The sequence below is a fragment of the Myxine glutinosa genome, chromosome 6, assembly GCF_964187855.1.
Source record: "Myxine glutinosa chromosome 6, kmMyxGlut1.1, whole genome shotgun sequence".
Classification (NCBI taxonomy): domain Eukaryota; kingdom Metazoa; phylum Chordata; class Myxini; order Myxiniformes; family Myxinidae; genus Myxine; species Myxine glutinosa.
Window position 1 is genome coordinate 128,745,907 of NC_136266.1, and position 22,861 is coordinate 128,768,767.

A 22,861-nucleotide genomic window follows, 5' to 3' on the forward strand; every position below is an offset into this window, starting at 1 on the left:
TTTGTTGTCGTTACGGTTCAACATCGGAAACCTCAATCGGAAATGGGGGGCAGTTACCTTGATCTGGATTTACCACTTGTTTCGCTTGTGTTGCTTTTCTTACATTGTTGCTCGCTACCTGAGTCCAGCTATTGTGTCTTTGCTATTTGGTGATACCTGGTGGTGTAAATCTCTCTTACCTTACTCGGATAGGCCGCCACCTTTACAAAATGTCCCAAGGCTGCTGTCACCGCCAAGTGCAGCGTCAGCATACCACAAGGTTTCTTTTTTCGCCCTAGAAGCGAAGAACTGTAAATGATTATGAAGTATCAGTAAGGAGGAATGAATGGCAAAGTTGAGCTGTTTAAATTTTAAATTAACATGAATCGTCATGTTAAAATATGCTGCCCAGTAATTACTTGCTAAAAATGTATTTTTTGTGAGGACTGCTCTTTTGGTCCAGTACAAAGCAGCTGCTCTCGTTGACATTACACCTTTATTTTCAAACATTTTAAACTAGTCGACAAAACATGCCATGAAAAGGGAGTGGGTAGGGGGGGAGGAGGAGGAGGAGGGGTGGTGGTGGTGTTTGTGTTGAGGGAGGGCTGTGAAGGTTGAAGTGGTGAGGGAGGGTGTATTTGAGCGTAATATCTCGTAACAGGGTCATTTCAGCTCTTCATCTGCTCGAGACACTCTTCCTTGGAACTGCATCTCCACACAACATGGTAAGCTAAAGCTGATCGCAGGTAGTTGACACTGTTCAGTTAGATATGATTACATTCCTGATGGGAAATGTGTGATTGCACTATCCATAGGGTTTTGTTTTTATTTTCCTGGAAGATAGGATTTTAAGGTTTCAGCCATAATTCAAACCAAGTTGAGCTCAATAGGAGACGGTAAGGACTAATCCTTGTCGCCTGATTGCAATTTACTTATTACTAGTAATAGACACAGGGCCATAGGGTGGATATCTATTTTTTTTTTTGATTTCATGACCTGAACCTAGGGATTTGGCAAGAAGGGTGTGGGATGAAGCCTTATGACCTCCAAAACATCTTGTTTTTTTTCACAAGCGATATCGTGGTACGTTACCGAGAACCGCTGCCCCAAAACACCAGTATACACCAATTGTATGTTACATTTGAAATACCCATTTACACAGTAAAAAAACAACACAAACTATATGATGTCATGTTCACATTGGTCTTGGCAGCAATATTTATTAATTCAGACCCCCAAAAGTAGTAAAAATGTTGTTTTAACGACTTGGTAAAATAACATGCTGTTGATGCATTTATCAGAAAGTCATGTTTTTGGACCTTAAAACCTGCATAATTTTAAATTTTTGTACAATATTTGTGATTGGTGTTGCTACTACGATCCATGGTGGTTTACCAATGCTATTTTGAAACTGTTAATAGGTCCAATAAGTGTGTAAGGGGTGATATTTTAACCCATCAAAGACAATTACGCGGCGTACAAGCGAACCAGTGCGCATTGACGTCATGATAAACTCGAGATGGGCTAGAGAAGCTCCACCGTCTCAATGTATGAACTCCAGAAGCGAAATGTTGGTTTGGTGTCACTTGCTTCTAAGAATTTGTCAAAGGAGGTTTTGAAGTCTTTGAACTTGTCACTGTTGAGAATGACATGGTAGTTTGGATGTGGGAAAGCTTCAGCTAAGTTTGACAAAAGTTCCTTCACTCTACCCGCTTCATGTTCTGGAATAGATTCAAAATATGCATCCAGGAGCATCTGCTGCATCGCGTCTGACATCAGCTTATGGGCTCGAACTGCCCTGTTGTAATGCTTGCCGCTGAACACTCCATTCACAGACCCCACTGCAACAATCTCTGACTCGACCAGGATGTCTTGGAGACCACCTTCTCGAAATCTCTTTCCAATACAGCCAAGAAAGGACATTGCAGTGTGGAATGCCCCAAGTCGAATTACCAGTCTCTTCATGAACTGTGCATTCTTCCATCTAATGAGCTGTGCCTTGCAATAGATGGCTTGGTCAACGACAATGACGACTGCTTCCAACTGTAACTTGTCGGCGATCTGAACACTTCTCTGCAGTATTGTTAGTACCGTATTCATTTCAGTCGGAGTGGCATCAATGACAGGGAGATACCCTATCACGCTCTTTGGTGGAACTTCAACACAAGACAGTAGTTGGTTGAATCCTGTCCAAGATGGCAGAGTCCCGTCAATGTTGTACTTGGTGATGTGGTATGCTAGGTCTATCGTCTTAGGGTGCTGGAGTAATGGGAAGTACGTTGCTCGATCCAATGGAACGCTGGCTGCGAATGGAGCGGGTCCTTCGTTTTTCCCTCCATAATATGTGGCAAGGTTCACTGCAGGTGGCTGCATCGATCTCTCCCGCGTCCTCTTAACTGTAGTGACTGGTGCTGGTTGTACTACTTCATGGGATTGACTTGGTCGCTGTATTATAATCCCATTGGTATTGTGCGTTGTTCCACGCCCAGACAATGTCTCCTCCCCGAAGTCATTATTGTCCCATACGAGTGTGACATGCTTGCCCGCCTGAATGATTGATGGAAGAGCATCCTCTCCACGATGTAGTTCTTGGTTAGCCAGTGCAGTGTCATGATTTAAGACGACAGAGTTTGAGACGCAGTAACCAAACCCGTTCAGTAGGCTGATTAATTGGGCTGAACCTGAGAGATGACGTACTGTCATTGCAAGTGACAAATGTTTGGGCATCTGTTTCCTTCCCTTTGATTGGAGGTATATGATGTCCTGTGCAATTGTGAGAATTCTTCTATGTATTGTAGATTCTATCTTTACAAACTCATCAGAATCAGGTTCGTCTGACACTCCCACCATCCATGCAATAAAGTTATAGAGACAGGCAGGTACAATTGCTTCTGCGGCATTTGTTGTCAGGTGCTCAGAGGTTGGGGGCCATGGCATATTTGGCTTGATCTCATCTATTGCATTTCTCAATTGTAGCGCAGTGAAGTAGTGTTCTCTAAGGTGTCGTTGATGTCGTTGCAACGTGATGTCGTTGCATGTTGAAGCTGCAATAAATACACATAAAAGAAAACAATTAAAATTATGTGAGTTTAAAATGTCTAGACCTCAAGTCATGATTAGCCCGACTAGATTCCCTCCCACCCCCCCCCCCCCCCCACCTTCCTCAGACTTCCTTTTAAAAATTTATTTGTTTCACCTCGGCCCTACCTCCTTGCATAAATATTGGACAGTTCCTTCAATTCAAAATCGTTCGACTACACACAAAATCATTTTACATATACCTCACAAAAAAAAAAAATCAAACTAAGTTTTTGAAGCATTGTCATGATTTATTATTCAAGTTATTCAACCTACCAGTATTGGCTGCATTTTCTTCTCTCTTTTTCATGCTGCTTTGCACCCTGCTCACTCGTTTATCGGTAAATCGTGAATAACACACTTGATGAAACGCTGCGTCATGCGGTATAGCTATAGCAGGTATTGTTACCATACTGTTCGCCACGTTCGCCGAATTCGTCAACGTGGTTCTTCACGAAATTTCTCGCAATTTCAGCTTGATCACCTTCTAAATTCTGCCACGTAAGAACAAATTGCAAATATCGCGGCCATGTTATATCACTAAAAGGTATTAAACTGGATCTTTTGGCCGGAGAAATGCACATATAACAGCGTTTCTCGCTCCCACCCTCGTCACCGTCGCTGCTACTGGAGGCCGCCATTTTGTTTACTCGCAGCCGGACGCCCAGACATCGTTCGTAGCGCGAATAAGCGCGATCCTCATTGGTCAATACATCGAAATGCGTTCGAGGCTAAACGGAGATTTTGGAAATAAAATTATAAATTTCAACATTATATTACAGACTAACGTACCAGAATCTGACTTGTGAAAAGTCATGAACATTATTTCTTAATTTTTTCTATATTATCATGCCAATTTGATGCCCACCCGATTTTCAGGTCACGAAATGAAATGAAAAATTGGAACACCTGGCAGTCTACAAGTGATTATTTAAAAAATAGCTTGTCTTTGTAAACAGGTGAGTAATGAGCTCTTCCAGGTTCTTCAGGCGATGCTTGGAAACAACCTGGAAGATCCACAGCAGCAGAAAATACTCGACAAACCCATCATACTTTGACAGACGAAGTTGCACAGATATCATTTGATGAGTTTAGTACTGTGGTTAAAAACATATAGACGTTCACAAGAATGTGGTTGTCAACGTCTGATGTTTTGCTCGTCCTTCCCTGCTCGCTGGTTCTGTCTGAAAGGGCATCTTCTTACCCTGTGCAGGCCAGGCTGCTCATATGTCATTTCTGGATCATTCCATACCAACACGCATCCATCTAAGACATTGACAAAATAATTACGAGAAACATCTGAAGTTGAGGAAAGTTACCCTCCAAAAAAATGTTTACCTTTTTGAGTGAAGTGACCATGTGGTTTGGGGCTATGACCTCCCCCGCCCCTTCAAACAGTGCTTTTGTCATTTTCATGTTAGAGGCATCTCAAAACAAAAATTTTGTCATGTTCATAGATTTTCAAGGTTTGTGTCCAACCTGTTCCCACAAAAGTGGCCAGAATAATTCCATATTGTAGATTTATCACTTTTAGGTGTAGGCATTTCCCTCAAAACAAACAATCAATCAGGTAATTTATAAATGTACAACTAGGGGGCAAAAAGACATACCAAGAAAAGGTACTCAATGTATTGAAGCTCGCACTGAAAAAAAACATAGGGGCAATACCCCTGGCGCTCACCTGGTCGAATAAACAGTATACTGCACTGATTAAAGGTATTTTAAACCAATTTGAATGCTTGCTCGAAGACAGGGCAACATGTACAATCATACTAACATAATCATAAGACTTTAAACAAACAAAGAAAAACTTTCCTATTTTTGGGGAGCAACCCCAACTCCTACCCCCATCTACCCCATCACAAAACCCCAATTTTCTTAGTGCCGTGAACAAACATTGGTACATCATGGGTGATGAAGGTTGTGAAGTTTCATCGAAATAGTGTTTGTAGTTTCAGAGAAAAAAGCAAATTCCTATTTTGGGGGGGTCAAACCCCGGATCCACTTTGAACCCCGGTAGACCCCATTAGACCCCGATTTTTTTAATGCCATGAACAAACTTTAGTCACAACATAACAAATATCATTTGTGCCAAATTTGGTCACAATCCGTTTAGCGGGTTTCGGAGAAGTTTCAAGTGTTTATGGACGGACGGACGACACACCATCGCATAAGCTCCCCTGAACTTCGTTCCAGGTAAGCTAAAAACATATTGATCTGATCTACATCTACACCAAGTTTCAGCATTATTAGCGCAGTTCTTGCGACGTCAGATTAATTTCATCTTTTGTGTACAATAATGTGTCTTTGTTTCAGGAAATGTTATTAGCATTGAACCTTTAGTGCTAAAGCAATAATTTGATTCGTTTCCCTGTCCGAAGAAAAAATACATTTGCCTTTCCTCATCGCAACCTAATAATATTGTCTTACTTTACCTACGCCATCAAAGGTTAAGTTTTAACCCTTGTTTGTCTGTCTGTCTGTGAGCAGGATATCTCAAAAAGTAATGGACGGATTCGGTCGAAACTTGGTGGACAGGTTGTGTGTGTGATTATGGGCAAGCCAATTAGATTTTGGTTCATGTCCGGATGCAGTTTTGGCCTATCAGTGGGATACAAACATAAACTGTTCAGCCTGGTGGAAATGTGCGGTTGAGTGCTGTTATGGCGAGGTTGTGGATAAATGTCACATTTTTCTTAAGGTTGTGAATCAAGTCTTGATCTATTGGGGATTAGCATTTAGATTGGTATTTACAAAAGAACATTTCCCTTTCAAAACATAGTGCATTCAGAAAGTATTCAGACCCCTTCACTTTTTCACATTTTGTGATGTTGCAGCCTTATGCTGAAATCGTTTAAATTCATTTTTTTCCCTCATCAATCTACACTCGATACCCCATAATGACAAAGATAAAACAGGATTTTAGAAAGTTTTGCAAATTTATTAAAAAGAAAAAACTGAAATATCACATTTACATAAGTATTCATACCCTTTGCTATGACACTTGAAATTTAGCTCAGGTACCTCCCATTTCTCTTGATCATCTTTGAGATGTTTCTACACCTTGATTGGAGTCCACCTGTGGTAAATTCAATTGATTGGACATGATTTGGAAAGGCACACACCTGTCTATATAAGGTCTCACAGCTGACAATGCATATCAGAGCAAAAACCAGGCCATGAGGTCGAAGGAACTGCCTGCAGAGCTCAGAGACAGGATTGTGTCAAGGCACCGATCTGGGGAGGCCTACAAAAAAATCTCTGCTGCATTGAAGGTTCCCAAGAGCACAGTGGCCTCTGTAATTCTTAAATGGAAGAAGTTTGGAACAACCAGGACTCTTCCTAAAGCTGGCCACCCGGCCAAACTGAGCAATCGGGGGAGAAGGGCCTTGGTAAGAGAGGTGACCAAGAACCCGATGGTCACTCTGGCTGAGCTCCCGAGATCCTGTGTGGAGATGGGAGAAACTTCCAGAAGGACAACCATCACTGCAACACTCCACCGATCTGGGCTTTATGGCAGAGTGGCCAGACGGAAGCCTCTCCTCAGTGAAAGACACATGAAAGCCCACAGAATCTTGTTTCTCACAGTCTGTGAGTCCTTCAGGTGCTTTTTTGCAAACTCCAAGCGGCTTTCATGTGTCTTTCACTGAGGAGAGGCTTCCGTCTGGCCACTCTGCCATAAAGCCCAGATACAGTCACGTGAAAAAGTAAGTACACCCCATGTAAAGTTTTGACTTTTTCAACATATTTCAACATACAGCTATTTGATCTTCATTTCAACAATATTGATAGATAAAGGTGATATAATACAACAAATATCATGAAACATTTACATTTTGTAGTCCATTGTATAATTTAAATAAACATAAACGCAAATTTCGCATGTGGAAAAAGTAAGTACACCCATACATTTATCACTACTTCAAATACCTAAAATTTGAATCAGGTGCACCAGCTCAGGTGCAAATGATTAGAACATCGTTAGAGAGGATCTTGGAGGAACCAGTCTTATTTAAACCTCAGACATTTCGTTTGGTTTTCTCTTTGTTGTTGAAGTGTGCGGCATCACCATGCCGAGATCAAAAGAGCTCTCTGTGGCCTTCATAAAGAAGGTTATAGATGCCTACGAATCTGGGAAGGGATTTAAAAAGATCTCCAAACAATTTGAAATCAATCATTCGACTGTCCGGAAGATCATCTACAAGAGGAGAAGATTCCAAACAACTGCCAACTTGTTCAGGCCAGGCCGCCCCGGCAAGTTCAGCCCGAGAGCAGACCGCAAGATGCTGAAAGAAGTCTCTAAGAACCCCAGAATGTCATCACGGGACCTACAGGTAGCTCTTGCCACTGTTGATGTCAAGGTGCACGAGTCTAACATTAGAAAGAGGCTGCACAAATTTGATCTACATGGGAGGTGTGCCAGGAGGAAACCTTTGCTGTCCAGAAAGAACTTCAGGGCAAGACTAAAGTTTGCCAATGAACACCGAGGCAAAGACCAGCACTTCTGGAACAATGTGCTCTGGACAGATGAGTCCAAGGTTGAGCTATTTGGCCACAGTGCCAGAAGACATGTTTGGCGAAAACCAAAGACAGCATTTGACCACAAGAACCTGATACCAACTGTAAAGCATGGTGGTGGAAATATTATGGTTTGGGCAGCTTTGCTGCATCAGGGCCTGGGCAGCTCACCATCATAGAATCCACTATGAATTCTTCATTGTACCAGAGGGTGCTTGATGATAATGTGAGGCCATCTGGTGTGGCTGAAACAGCTGAATGCACTAATTAGAAGGGGTGTCCGCATACTTTTGGTAATGCAGTGTATCTCAGCTTCAAAGTTTAAGATTCATACCTTTATCAATACGAGGGGGCCCGTTTCTTCATTGGTCTTCACCACCTTGCAGCACACCTGCCTGCTGGACTCATGGGGGGGCCGGGAGTGAGGGGGGTATTTTGAGTGCTTCGGGTCTTTTGGACCTTTTGCGTCTTCTGTGTCTTTTTTTTTCTTTTTTTTGTATACAAGATCGAGGCTCGTGAAAGAGCTAACATTTATCACACAAAAAGTCAAACCGACACATAAAACACAAAATAAGGGGAGAGGTAGACAAGATGGTGAGAGAGGGGGAAGGACACAAACACAACATTTGAGAGCAGGGACATCGAGAGAACTGTGGGAGGGAGAGGGCTTGGGGGGATGTGGGAGAGGTATAAAACATATGGACACTGTCCTCATGAACTTTTGGGTTTACTGTGTCTTTTGTGTCCTTGGGGACTTTGGGATCATCTGAGTCCTCAGGGACTTTTGGGTCCTCGGGGACTTTGGGGTCATCTGGGTCCTTTGGGTCTTTGGGGAGTTTTGGGTATTTTGGGTCCTCGGGGACTTTCGGGTCTTTTGGGTCCTCAGAACTTTTGAGTCATCTGGGTCTTATGGGTCCTCTGGCCTCTGGGTCTTAAGGATCTTAGGGGTCTTAAAGGGTCTTCAAAGGTCAAAGGGGTCTCTCTCAGCAGTGTAAAGAGTTAAAAGGTACATTTCAATAGTACGTAAATAATAGACGTACGTAATTATTAGACACAAAGTATTAGACACACACACACACACACACACACACACACACACACACACACACACACACACACACACACACACACACACACACACATACACATACACATACACATACACCATTCATTTATAGTAGAAGAAAGCTTGGGTGGGGGGGGTGGTTTCTCACAAATCACTTGGAGTTGGGGGTTGAAATTTTCCCCCTTGTCATATTACCCAGAAATACATTTTTGGAGACGAAGTTAATCGACACCCATGAGATGTCGCATGGGGAACTTTTTGAAAGTTCAGTGATTTGGCATGGAACAGCCCACCTGGAATGTCAGGTTGCATGCATTCCATGCCACACGCGCATAAGTCTTTGTCAGAATTCGCTCCTTTGCTGCGATTTGGAGTTTATTATTTATTTTTGCATTCATCTTTGTGACGACCATTACTTTTTCCCATCTTATAATTGCTCTAAATTGCAAGGAAATTCATCGGCACTTTGAATATTTTTGCCCATGGAACAATCACTAGTATCAAAATATGCATTTTAATATTATAATAACTAGGGCATGCCCGTACTATATATATATCTAAAATTATATCCCCCCCTCTATTTACATGAAATGGTTTGGTCCATGAAATGTTTTGGTTCATTCGCAACGCCAAAGCGAACGGCGAACGCTTTACATGAAATGGTTTGGTCCATGAAATGTTTTGGTCCATTCGCAACGCCAAAGCGAACGGCGAACGGCTTGCGAGTACAGTGACAATCCCCCCCCCCCCCCCCCCCCCTCTATTTACATGAAATGGTTTTTATTAGTTTTAAAACATAGTTTAACGCCAACATAGCGCCAACATAGTTTGCAAACGTGAAATAAATGAATACGCTCTCAAATGTGCCATCCGAGGCAGAGTGTGTCCGCCACGTTCGGCACACGCGATAGCTCGCTGCTCTCTGATTGGTTGAATCGTTTTTTGGACATAGCTCGGTAAGTAATTGTCCGATTAATATGAAACCTTGAAAAGGCACATCCTCGGGTCCCCAGCAATATACCTGGCAAGTTTAAAGTATATCGGACCCGTGGTTGTCGAGAAACAGCGGTCACAGACAAACGTACAAACAAACAAACACACAGAGATTACTGGAATTTATAGATAGACTAGGGCATGCCCGTACTATATATATGCCCGTACTATATATATATCTAAAATTATATCCCCCCCCTCTATTTACATGAAATGGTTTGGTCCATTCGCAACGCCAAAGCGAACGGTGAACGGCTTGCGAGTACAGTGACAATCCCCCCCCTCTATTTACATGAAATGGTTTGGTCCATTCGCAACGACCACAGAACCCCCCCCTCTATTTACATGAAATGGTTTGGTCCATTCGCAACGCCAAAGCGAACGGCGAACGGCTAAATCGCCATAGCTCGGTAACTACTTGTCCGATTAATTTCAAACCTTGAAAAGGCACATCCTCGGGTCCCCAGCAATATACCTGGCAAGTTTCAAGTATATCGGACCGGTAGTTGTCGAGAAATCGTTGTCGCATACACACATACACACACACATACACACAGAGATTAATGGAATTATAGATAGACTAGGGCATTGCCCGTACGTGGGTGCCCGTTCCTTGCCAAAAAAAAAAAAAAACGCTACCCGTACGCTCTACCCCGCCCGTACGCCCGTAAACAAAAAATAACAACGCTCTTCGCTTCCGCCCTTCGCTCTGACTGAATTGGGAGAAATAATGCGCATAAGAAATCGAATTACGTACCGTAATGGCGGTCAGCTCGTAACGCGCACACTGTCCGGAAGTTCGCATATCGCATATCTATCTATCTATCTATTAATGCCCATTTATTCAATTATCGCCAACGTATTTTGGCTTTTTGCAATTTAATCGCAAGGAAAAGTAGAAAGAGAAGAGGGAAAAAAAGAAAAGCCTTGCCTTGCTGCAAACAGCTGCTGCAAACAACAACAACATGGAAGGCTGCACTGTCCGGAAGTTGGCATATCGCAGTTACGATTATTTTAGTGTTAATGGCCAATTATTCAATTAGCGCCAACGTATTTTGGCTGTTTGCAATTTAATCGCAAGGAAAAGTAGAAAGAGAAGAGGGAAAAAAAGAAAAGCCTTGCATTAACGCATTAACGCTTGCATTGCATTAACGGTTCGGCACACGTGATAGCTCGCTGCTCTCTGATTGGTTGAAGCGTTTTTTGGACATAGCTCGGTAGGTACTTGTCCGATTAATTACAAACCTTGAAAAGGCACATCCTCGGGTCCCCAGCAATATACCTGGCAAGTTTCAAGTATATCGGACCCGTGGTTGTCGAGAAACAGCGGTCACAGACAAACACACAGACACACAGACAGACACACAGAGATTGCTGGAATTATAGATAGATAATAATAATGCATTTATTTTATATAGCGCTTTTCAGGGAGCCCAAAGACGCTTTGACAGAGTGCAAAACATAATGCATAGCAAAACATAAAAACAATTGCAAAAAACAAGAATCAATAGGGAAATATTCAAAGCAAAAAGGAGGGAGAAGGAGAAGAGATAGTCAGGGGTTAAATGCTGTGGGTTAAATGTTGAATGCAGTGTTGAACAGGTGGGTCTTGAGTGATGTTTTGAATGGGGTGAGTGAGGAGGAGTCTCTGATGGTGTGAGGTAGTGAGTTCCAGAGGGTGGGAGCAGCGATGGAGAAGGCCCTGTCCCCCCAGGATCTGAATTTGGTCCGGATGGAGGGGGGGGGGGGTCAGGAGGTTGGTACCAGCAGAGCGGAGGTTGAGGTTGGGAGTGTGTCTGGAGAGGAGGTCAGCCAGGTAGGATGGGGCCAGGTTATGGAGGGCTTTGTAGGTCAAGAGGAGGATTTTGTACTGGATTCTCTGGGAGATGGGGAGCCAGTGAGCAGACAAGATGGGGAGAGAGAGGGAAGCACACAAGTACAACAGTAGAGAACAGGGACATCGGGAGATCTGTGGGAGGGTGAGGGCTTAGGGAGATGAGGCATGAGAAGGGGGGGGGCGGTGGAGAGGGGTTGGGGGAAGTATAAAACACATGGACACTGCTAGGACTTTCAGGAAAGAAGTCGGTATTTCAAAAACGTGTATCTGGGGTGAATTAGCGGGGGTAGAAAAGATCAAGGTTTTGGATGTGGGAAGACAAGAGATGGTGGTGAACAGCTGTTTTAAAGACCTGGAGGGAGGAGTGGGATTGAAGAGAGTGTGGGAGTTTGTTCCAGAGGCAGGAGAAAAGAGGAATGAAAGAGTGAAGGTGAGCAGAGAGTCTTCATTTTGGCAGTTTAACCATAAGAGGGTTGCAGGCAGATCTTGTGCGACCTGTCGGAATATTTGGGGGACAGAGCACAGAGAGAGCTGGGGGAGCAAGGCCAGAGAGGAGTCGGTAGAAGACAGAAGGACCACCTACCTGCCTGCGTTGAGCGAGGGAAAGGCCCTCGGAGTTAACTTCATCGCGGAAGATTCCAATGATTCATGTTTTATTAATGTTCATAAGAGCTACAATATGCACCTGATACGATGCAATTTTGATCAAATGATGTGCAGGTACAATATTAGCAAATATTGCAAATGGTATTTGCATGGCTCTTTATGTCATGGTAGTTCAAAAGGATCATGTGGAGGTCGCAGACGTACCTTTGAGCTGTCTCGAGCCGGGGTTCGATTTCCGACCCGACTATAAACTGCCGACCTGGTGATTCGCCAGGTTGACGTTGCATCACGATGTGCGCCGTAACTTGGATGGATGTGATGCCAGCTGTCCTGTCTGCTCGCATTAGCTCCTGGATGTTAAAGGTTCCCACGGAGTCTTTAATGAAGAGTAGGCCAGGTGTATGTCGCAGAAATGCAATCGAACTTCAGGTTCATAAAAGACGGGGCCAAAACTCTCCCCAGCTATAAGGTAGGATTATTTGGAGTAGTTGTAGTCGTAGCAGGTGTTTGGAGGTATATCTTTGACAGTCCTTTGCCTTTACGTCCTAACTTGCGTAAAGTTTATTTTCTGTTCCATGACAGAGCTCGATATGCTCCCATGACAACATGATCATTGTTGTTTGTTTCGGTAGTGGTTCCCTGAGGGAATTGAGGGGCATTCAAAAAGTTATCGGATGCCAACCGATTCGTTTTTAATTATGTAAGTAAATAATAATTATTACTAAAAAGACATGTAAATGCGATGAAGCTAACTCCAAGGGCCTCTCACTCACTCACCGCAGGCAGGTTGGTGGTCTTTCTGTCTTCTACCGACTCCTCTCCGACCTAGCTCCCCCAGCTCTCTCTGGGCTCTGTCCCCCAAATATCCCTACAGGTCGCACAAGATCCGCTTGCAACCCTCTTATGGTTAAACTGCCAAAATCAAGACTTTCTGCTCACCTTCACTCCTTCATTCCTCTTTTCTCCCGCCTCTGGAACAAACTTCCTCACTCTCTTCAATCCCACTCCACCCTCCAGGTCTTTAAAACAGCTGTTCACCACCATCTCTTATCCTCCCCCATCCAAAACCTTGATCTTTTCTACCCCCGCTAATTTCGGTCCCCTTGTGTTTTATACCTCTCCCCCCCCCCCCCCTCCCCTTCCCACGCCTCCTGCCCCCAAGCCCTCTCCCTCCCACACTTCTCCCTGCCCTCAAATGTTGTGGTTGTGTGCTTCCCCTTCTCTCCCCATCTTGTCTTCCGCTCCCTCTTTTTGTATATTTTGTTGTCTGGTTGATTTGTTTGTGAAATAAATGTTAGCTCTTTCACGAGCCTCGATTCAGTATACAAAAAAAAAAAAAAAAAAAAATAACACACAAGTCCCCGGACATGGTAGCAGTTTCCTTTGCTACCGACATCCTTGAGTACTACCTCTGGTTGGTCTTTGTTCTTTGGGGGGCTGTCGCTTCCTTCATCGCCACCTGTTTTGTCAACGATGGGCATGGGGCGACACTGCTTGATGCCATGACTGGTTTGTGTGGATTTGCCCCCTGTTGGTGGCGTCGTTTGCCTCGCAGTGGAACGTGGTGTGTCCTCGGCATGACACCGACATCTTGTGGCATCACTCACCCACCAGAAGTGATATGTCCGTGGGATCGTGTGTGGTGAGCTGCATTCAATGGCCTATGGGGTTCGTCAGGATGAGTGTTGTCCGGTTCAGGCTCGCATCCATTCTTCCCGTCTACTGCTGGCCCTCAGCTCTCCTCTACGCCTGACCTACATGGCTCCTGTCATGCTTGGTGACAGCCTGGACGTCTGCTCAATTGCGTCTCATCCTGATGAAGCAGCAGTCAAAGGGGAATATGATCTCGCCATTGTATATACATATATTCAGTGTACAAAACATTAGGAACACCTTCCTAATATTGAGTTGTACCCCCTTTTGCCCTCAGAACAGCCTCAATTTGTCAGGGCATGGACACTACAAGGTGTGGAAAGCTTTCCACAGGGATGTTGGCCCATGTTGACTCCACTGCTTCCCACAGTTGTGAAATTGGCTGGTAATGGATCTCTACTCCGAATAGCTCGTTCCATCTCATCACAAAGCTTCTGAATTTGATTGAGATCTGGTGATTGGGCAGAGGCCACTGCAGTAATCTGAATTCACTGTCTTGTTCGTGGAACCATTCCTGGACAATCCTAGCCTTGTGGCATGGGGCATTATCCTGCTGAAAAAATCCATTCACAGATGGAGACACTGCTGCCATGATGGGATGCATCTGATTGGCAATGATGTTCTGATATCCTGTGGCATTCAAACGTTGCTCCACTTTTATCAAGGGGCCCAATGTGTGCCATAAAAACACACCCCACACCCCACACCACCACCACCAGCCTGCAATGTTGACACATGGCATGATGGATGCATGTACTCATGTGTTTTTCTCCATACCCTAGACTTATCATCAGCGTGAAACAGCAGGAACCAGGATTCATCAGACCAGGCAATGTTTTCCAATCCTCCAGGGTCCAGTGTTTTCGTTCCTTAGCCCACTGCAACCGCAGGTTCTTGTTTTTTTGCTGAAAGAAGTAGAACTCTGTACGGTCTTTGACTGCCATACCCCATTCCTGTCAAGTTGTGCATTATTTTATAGGTCTTTGTGTATTCATCAGTTGAGCATTCTTTTATGGGTCTTTCAGCACCAATGTTCAATCACTCACTGAATGTTGTACTCGACTGTCAGTTGACTAACTGTAGCCCAGTCTGTTGCTCTGCACAATTAGTGTCGGCCTCCTTTGGCCTGCTTCATCGACGAACCGTTTACGACCACTGGCCCTGCCGTTGGCTGAATATCCTTTGGGTGGTGGACCATTCTTGATACACACGGGAAACTGTTGAGTGTGAAAAACCCAGTAGCGTTGCAGTTCCTAACACACTCAAACAAGTGCAACTGGCACCTACTACCATACACCGTTCAACGCACTTAAATATTTTGTCTTTCCCATTCACCCTCTGAATGGCACACATACACAATAAAAGGAACGACCTTTCGAGGCCATTTTTTCCCCGCAGAGCAGGGGTTGGCCTTTTTCTGGCACCGTGGTCCCCTTTTTGAAGCAATGTTTTACAGCCGGATGCTCTTCCTGCCGCCAACCCTGTTAGTCGCCTCTTGCGACACACAGGGAATTACCAGTGAACTGGTGCTCAATTTGCCTACCTCAGAAGAATGACAGGTTGAGTTCTAACGCATTCAGTGATCGACCGGGATTCTAATGCAGGATCCTAGGATCCCAAGCCAGCACCCTAACTGCTAAGCCAACACTAGGCTATATACACAATCCATGTCTCAATTGTCTCGAGGCTTAAAAATCCTTCTTTAGCCTGTCTCCTCCCTTTCATCGACATTCTACACTGATTGAAGTGGATTTACCAGGTGCAATCAATAAGGGATCATAGCTTTCACCTGGATTCATCTGACCAGTCTATTTCATGGAAAGAGCAGGTGTTCCTAATGCTTTGTACACCGAGTGTATTCACATATGCTCAGTCTATTGAAGCTTTCAAACAGGGTCTAGACAAGGTTTGCTTTTCTTAGGGTATCAGGTCTTTCAAACAGGGATACACGAGCCTGAGAGATGGCCAATAAAGAGAGAATAGTCTATTGGCCTGAGGAAGCCTGCTGTGAAGTGGGTGAAACGTCGCCTGAGACTGGGTCTGCTCTTGCTTATTTGCTCGTCTCTGTGGAGTAGATCTAGTTTTACTTTCTGGTTGGAAGTGTCTTCTTTATATATATATATATATATATATATATATATATATATATATATATATATATATATATATATATATATATAGATATATATAGATATATATATATAGATATATATATAGATATATATAGATATATATATAGATATATATAGATATATAGATATATATATAGATAGATATATATATATACAGACTTGGCATTTAATATGGAATATTTTTTTTGTGGGGGTGAACTTACTTTTCAAGATGTCTTCGAACCAAAAGTTCATTGGAATTATGTTGAAATTATTCGAGATTTTGTTAATGTGGCCTTTAAAAGAAACAAAAACCACATTTGACATTTCGAAACAAATAAATTGATCCTTGAAAGTGATGTAAATTGATATCGAACTCAATTCATGGACAGTACTGTGTTAAACTTCTGTACGTTTTCCAGAAGTATCTCTTTATTTTGCACATTTGCCAAAAAATTTTTTAACAAAAACAAAAGTTAAATTATGACTGGCATTATGGACAGCAAAATTACAGTTCAGTACTTCGTGTAACCCCCACGGGCGTTCAGGAGAGCACGTACACGTTGAGGCATGCTGTTCACGAGATTTGCCAAGGTTTGGACAGGAATCGCTTGCCATGCAGTGACAATAGCCTGCTGCAATTCACGCACAGATGCAGGCTGCTGGTCCAAGTGGTCGATTTGACGCGTTAATTGTGCCCACAAGTTCTCTATCGGATTCATATCCGGGAAAATGGCAGGCCACTCCATATGCTCTACACCATGGTCAGCAAGAAATTGTTGGATCATGCGAGCACGATGAGGCCGTGCATTGTCATCTTGGAAGACAAAGTTTCCTCGAAAGGCTGCACGAGCAAATGGAAGCAAGCCTCCTGCCCTCAAGCCCTCTCCCTCCCACACTTCTCCCTGCTCTCAAATGTTGTGGTTGTGTGCTTCCCCTTCTCTCCCCATCTTGTCTTCCGCTCCCTCTTTTTGTATATTTTGTTTGTCTGGTTGATTTGTTTGTGAAATAAATGTTAGCTCTTTCACGAGCCTCGATTCAGTATACAAAAAATATTTCTTCAAGAATGGCCCTGTACTTGAACTGGTTCAGGTTTCCATTCAGAACAACCAGGTCAGTTTTGCCCCCTGCATGAAAAGCAGCCCAAACGGTCACCCCACCACCTCCAGCTTGGACTCTTGGCACTATACAATCTTTGTTGTAGGCTTCATGCACTTGTCTGTGCACTCGGACGCGGCCATCTTGACGATAGACCAGAAATCTAGACTCGTCACTGAAGATCTCGTGATTCCAGTGTCCTGGCTGCCATTGACGGTGCTCTCTGGCCCACTGCAATCGACGCTGGCGGTGTTGTCTGGTCAGGCGTGGCTTTCTCAGGGGACGCCTGGCACGATAGCCTGCTTGAACCAGTCGTTGGTTGACTAGCCTTCTGGATATAGGCACATTTGTCAGTTGCTGCCACTCAGCCCTAAGCCGATTAGCTGACTTGGTACGGGCATTGCGGACTACCCGGTGCAGCTGGCGATCATCCCTCCTTGTGGTTCTTTGTGGACGTCCTGGCCTCGGTATTGGAGTAGGGACACCCCTCTGAGCATTTCGTTTCAGGATCTTTGACACCTGACCTTGAGTGATGCCATACTGCCGAGCAATAGCAGGCTGTTTCATGCCGTAATTTCGTAAAGCCACCACTCCATGACAAACAGCATTGTCGAGTTGACGGACCATCTCCAGAGGAAGCGGCAATAACTTTTGGAGACGTACAGCAGTTGTTTTCCACTAATACAGAACGCAACAACTCTTGTATACCCGACTGTGAAACCAATCATCAATTGCACCTGTCCGTACATTTTGCCACGCCACCTGTGATATAATCCTGTTGTTGACTTCTTGCTGCGACAGACAATCAGTGACATGGTTCTTTTAACAAATAAATCACCAAAGTGTAAAAGAAACTCACCAGATTGATATACTGAGTTAAGAAAGTAAACCCAAGTCAAGAAAAAAAATAATTCCATATTAAATGCCAAGTCTGTATATATATGTATATATATATATATATATATATATATATATATATATATATATATATATATATATATATATATATATATATATATATATATATATATATATTTAATTTAACGAAGGAAGCACACTAACCCAATGACATACTTCCATAAAGTGTGCTTCCTTAGTTAAATTTAATGTTCCTGACTGCAAACCTCCTAATTGTCGCTGAGCAGGGCAGAGACAATGTGTCAGCATGGCAGGCTACACTTGTTGCTAACAGGTCGTGCAGCAATTGCTGGGGTGAGACTCAATCTGTGCCTTGCTTCCTCGTCAAGTTAAGGGGTTCAACCTGTGTATATTAGCGGCTTAGATTGGTCACAAATGAACAATTTGCAGTATATTTCCTGATGAGGGAAAAATAAGCCCTCGTCGGGACGGCATGGTGTTGAAGTCATGGGGACTCACTCCTATGGAGGAGGGGTCCAATTGTATGACCAAGCATTCTGGCCCTTCGGCGTCAGGATGCATGTGTTTTGATTGACCATGTGCTTCAGCCTTTGGGTTGAGGTGCATGTGTATGCCAATGGGACACTGGGACAGTCTTGATAGACACCCCAAATCCGCTTCTTTCAATCTTCAACTTCTTTCCTGAAATTCCTCGGAGTGTTCACTTGCTTTATACCGTGTACCGTGTACCCCTCCCTCCTCCCCCTTCCACAGATCTACCGACGTCCCTGTTCTCTTCTATTGTTGTGCTTGTGTACTTCCCTCTCTCCCCCTCTTGTCTTCCACTCCCTTCATTGCATGTTTTATGTGTCTGTGCATGTTTTCATGTTCAATGTGTTCGCTCTTACACGAGCCTCGATTCTGTATACGTAAATAAATAAATAAAAAGAAACATAGGTATGTTTGGTTGCTATGATGTGAGGCGTGCTTCGAGCTCTCCACGGCATCGAAGTTTGAGTGTTTTCCCATTCTTGGCTTTGTCAAATTTCCACTGGTTATTTTGCTGTGTACGTGTTATTGTGTGTTTCTAGTTGGTGTTGGTTTGTGGTTCGTGCAAACTTGTGTGTAGTTAATCGTTTTCTGAGTCGTTCCTCGTGCGCGGCCTGGTGACTTGGGGCTTCCCTCCCCCCGTCGGTGTTTTGTCGGTTTGGGTTATTTCCTTCGCTGTATTGCTTGTTTCTTTTATTTTGTTTTCTCCCCCTCACCTCACCTCCCTAGACAAATAATTATATATTGATTCTTTCTCTCCTCCCGGACACGCGCTTGTTCGCTCTCCTCCTGTATCTCGTTTTCCTCCGCCTCTGCTCCTTCTTTCTCAAATCCACGTTCTCGCTTGGAGACTTTTCCCGGATTGTTTTTTCATGGTTCTGTTTGGATATTGTTGGAATATGTTTAAACCGCAGCCGTGATGCTGACCCCCCCCCCCCCCCCCCCCCCCCAGAATTTACATGTGTTAAACGTTTCCCAGTGTGTACCCTGGTCAGAATAGGTACACCGTATCCCTGCGTGTCGTAAGAGACGACTAAGAGGGTTGGCGTCAGGAAGGGCATCCGGCCATAAAAACATTGCCTCAAAAAGAGAACCATGACAATCACAAGTACATATGGGCAGGGTGCAGCCCGAAGTGGAGATCGGTTTCTGAGGTTTGGGACATGGAATGTGGGGACAATGACAGGGGGATCAGGAGAAGTGGTGGAAGTATTGGTCAGAAGAAGAGTGGACATATGTTGTGTGCAAGAGACGAGATGGAAGGAAAGTGGTGTGAGAATGGTGAAGGGTAGGCAGGGACAGAAATACAAGTTTGTGTGGCAAGGGTGCCCGGAGGGCGTGAATGGTGTTGGTGTCCTGTTTTCTGAGGAGTTTGTAGACAGTGTGGTGAGTGTGACTAGAGTGAGTGATAGGTTGATGATGGTGAAAATGATGATTGGAAAGCTCTTGGTGAACGTCATCTCGGGATATGCTCCGCAGGTTGGTCGAAGCGATGAAGAGAAGGACAAGTTCTGGTGTGCGATAGAGAAGCTGATGGAAAACGTGAAAGATGAGGAAGTTGTTGTGGTGGGAGGAGACCTGAATGGACATGTGGGAAGGAGTATGGATGGTTTTGAGGGAGTTCATGGGGGTTACGGATATGGTGTGAGAAATGGAGAAGGTGAAAGGATTTTGGAGTTTGCTGATGGAGCTGATTTGTTGATTTGTAATACTCAGTTCCAGAAAGAGGACAATAAGCTTGTTACATACACGTCAGGTGGGTCGACGACAACCGTTGACTACCTGATGGTGCGTCGGCGAGATAGGGGGCACCTCCGGGACACAAAGGTGATCCCGGGGGAGGAGGCTGTTTCACAGCACCACTTGGTTGTCTGCGACATAAGGGTGAAAGGTGCGAGGAGAGCTCGGCGGGTGAAGTACCAACCGAGAATGAAGGTGTGGAGGTTGAAAGAGGTGACAGTAAGGGAGGCTTTAAAAGAGAGGCTGAGTAGGGTAGAGGATGATGTGGTTGAGCTTGAAAGTGGTTGGATGTCGATGAAAGCTAGTCTGTTGGGAGCCGTTGGTGAGGTATGTGGATGGACAAAAGGACCACCGAGGCACTCGGAAACATGGTGGTGGGATGTTGAGGTTGGAAAGAGGATTGACGAGAAGAGGAAGAAGTTCAAAGAGTGGCAGAAGGCGAAGGGTACGGGAGCAGAAACAGCAGAGCATGAAAGTTATAAGGCAGCCAGGAAGGCTGCAAAGAAAGAGGTAGCAAAGGCGCAGGAGGCATGTAGGAAAATGTTCGGAGAACGCTTGGATTCGGAAGAGGGTCAGAAAGCAGTATTCAGGATTGCAAAGCAGATAGCGAAAGAGAGGTGTGATGTGATGGGGGTGAGTTGCTTGAAGGATGAAGTGGGACAAATCGTTGTCGACCCAGATGGAATTAAAGGAAGATGGAAAAGATATATGGAAATGCTGTTGAATACAGAGAATGAATGGGATGGCAACATAGAGAGTAACCCAGTTTTAGGACCGGCAGAGAAGATAACTGAGAAGGAAGTTGAGGAAGCGATAAAAGCAATGAAGAGTGGAAAAGCCGGAGGGCCGACGGGAGTTGTGGGAGATATGTTGAAGGCAGCAGGAAGTTGGGGTGTGAAGAGAATAACAGAGATCTGTAATCTGGTGGTGAAAGAAGGCCGCATTCCAGTGGATTGGGAACTGAGTACCCTCGTCCCTCTATACAAGGGGAAAGGTGAACCTCTGGAGTGTGGCTCGTACCGAGCGATAAAGTTATTGGAGCATGGAATGAAGGTATTGGAAAGGGTGTTGGAGAGGAGGATAAGGAAGAAAGTGAAGATCGACGAAATGCAGTTTGGATTTATGCCAGGAAGAGGAACGACAGATGCGCTTTTCATTGTGAGGCAGTTGCAGGAGAAGTACATGGATAAGAGGAAGAAGTTGTTTTTTGGGTTTGTTGATCTGGAGAAAGCATTCGATAGGGTTCCACGCAAAGTATTGACATGGGCATTGAGGAAGTTAGGAGTGGAGGAATGGTTGATCAGAGTAGTGATGGCAATGTACAAAAGAGCACGCACAGCTGTAAGGACGAAGGATGGGAACGGTGGTGAGTTTGAGGTGAAGGTGGGAGTGCATCAGGGGTCGGTACTAAGTCCACTACTATTTGTAGCTGTGATGGAGGTGCTGGCTCAGACCGTAAAGGAGGGTTTACCGTGGGAGTTGTTGTATGCAGATGATCTGGTGTTGATTGCGGAAAGTATGGATGGACTGAAGGAAAAGATGAACAAGTGGAAGGAATGTATGGAGACAAAAGGTCTGAAGGTGAATATCAGAAAGACAAAGGTGATGGCAAGTGGTAAAGCATGTGGTGAGGTGGAAAGAACTGGGAAGTGGCCGTGTGCTGTGTGCAGGAAGGGTGTCGGAGTGAACTCCATTCAATGTACAATGTGTGCTGAGTGGGTTCATCAAAAATGTAGTGGTCTGAGAGGGTCATTAACCAGTGTGGCAGCTACATTCAAATGTAAGGTGTGCACAGAGGGAGCTGCAGATGGAGGAAATGTTGAGTTGGATCTTGGAGACGGCGTGAAGCTGGAAGGTGTGAAAACATTTTGCTACCTCGGAGACATGCTGAATGGAGAAGGTGGATCAGACTCGGCAACGGTTGCTCGAGTGAGATGTGCATGGAAGAAGTTTCGGGAACTGAGTGGCGTGCTGATGAGGAGGAGAGTGTCGCTGAAGCTGAAGGGAAAGGTGTATGCTGCATGTGTGAGAAGTGTTATGATTTATGGGAGCGAGACATGGGTAATGAACGTAGAGCAGCAACGAAGGCTGGAAAGGGTGGAAATGCGAATGGTTCGATGGATGTGCGGAGTATCGTTGAGAGAGAGGAAGACAAATGATGAATTGCGAAAGATGATGGGAATATTGCCTGTGATTGATGCTGTGAAGAGGAACAGGTTGAGATGGTTTGGTCATGCATTGAGGAAGGATGAAAGTGACTGGTTGAGAAGAGTGATGGAAGTTAATGTAGAAGGAAGTAGAGGACGGGGAAGACCGAGAAAGACTTGGCTAAAGATGGTGGAAGAAGAAATGCGGGCAAGGCATTTCCAAGCTGGCCTCCAAAGCCAGTCGCCGACTGGGCATCCTCCGTCGTGCGAAGTCCTTCCTTGGCACACCTGAGCTCCTCACCACATACAAGGCTTTCATCCGCAGCTCAATGGAATACTGTTCCCCCCTCTGGGCTGGTGCTCCTGCCTCACACCTTGCTCGGCTTCACGCTGTTGAGGCCAAAGCTTTCAGAATCGTTGGAATCTCCTGCGACGTAGTCAACGCCGAGGGCCTTTCACTCACTCACCGCAGGCAGGTTGGTGGTCTTTCTGTCTTCTACCGACTCCTCTCCGGCCTTGCTCCCCCAGCTTTCTCTGTGCTCTGTCCCCCCAATATTCCTTCAGGTCGCACAAGATCTGCCTGCAACCCTCTTATGGTTAAACTGCCAAAGTCTAGGCTCTCTGCTCA

At 44.7% G+C, this 22,861-nt stretch overlaps 1 protein-coding gene across 1 annotated transcript in view; it reads left to right on the forward strand.

Moving 5' to 3' along the window:
• Positions 1 to 557: 557 nt before the first annotated feature.
• Positions 558 to 22,861, forward strand: part of HPD (4-hydroxyphenylpyruvate dioxygenase) — a 72,118-nt gene continuing 49,814 nt past the window's right edge. The window contains exon 1 of the mRNA XM_068121057.2: positions 558 to 704. Within this exon, the coding sequence (XP_067977158.2) occupies positions 702 to 704 (3 nt within the window). The 5' untranslated portion in view covers positions 558 to 701. The remainder of the gene's footprint in view (positions 705 to 22,861) is intronic.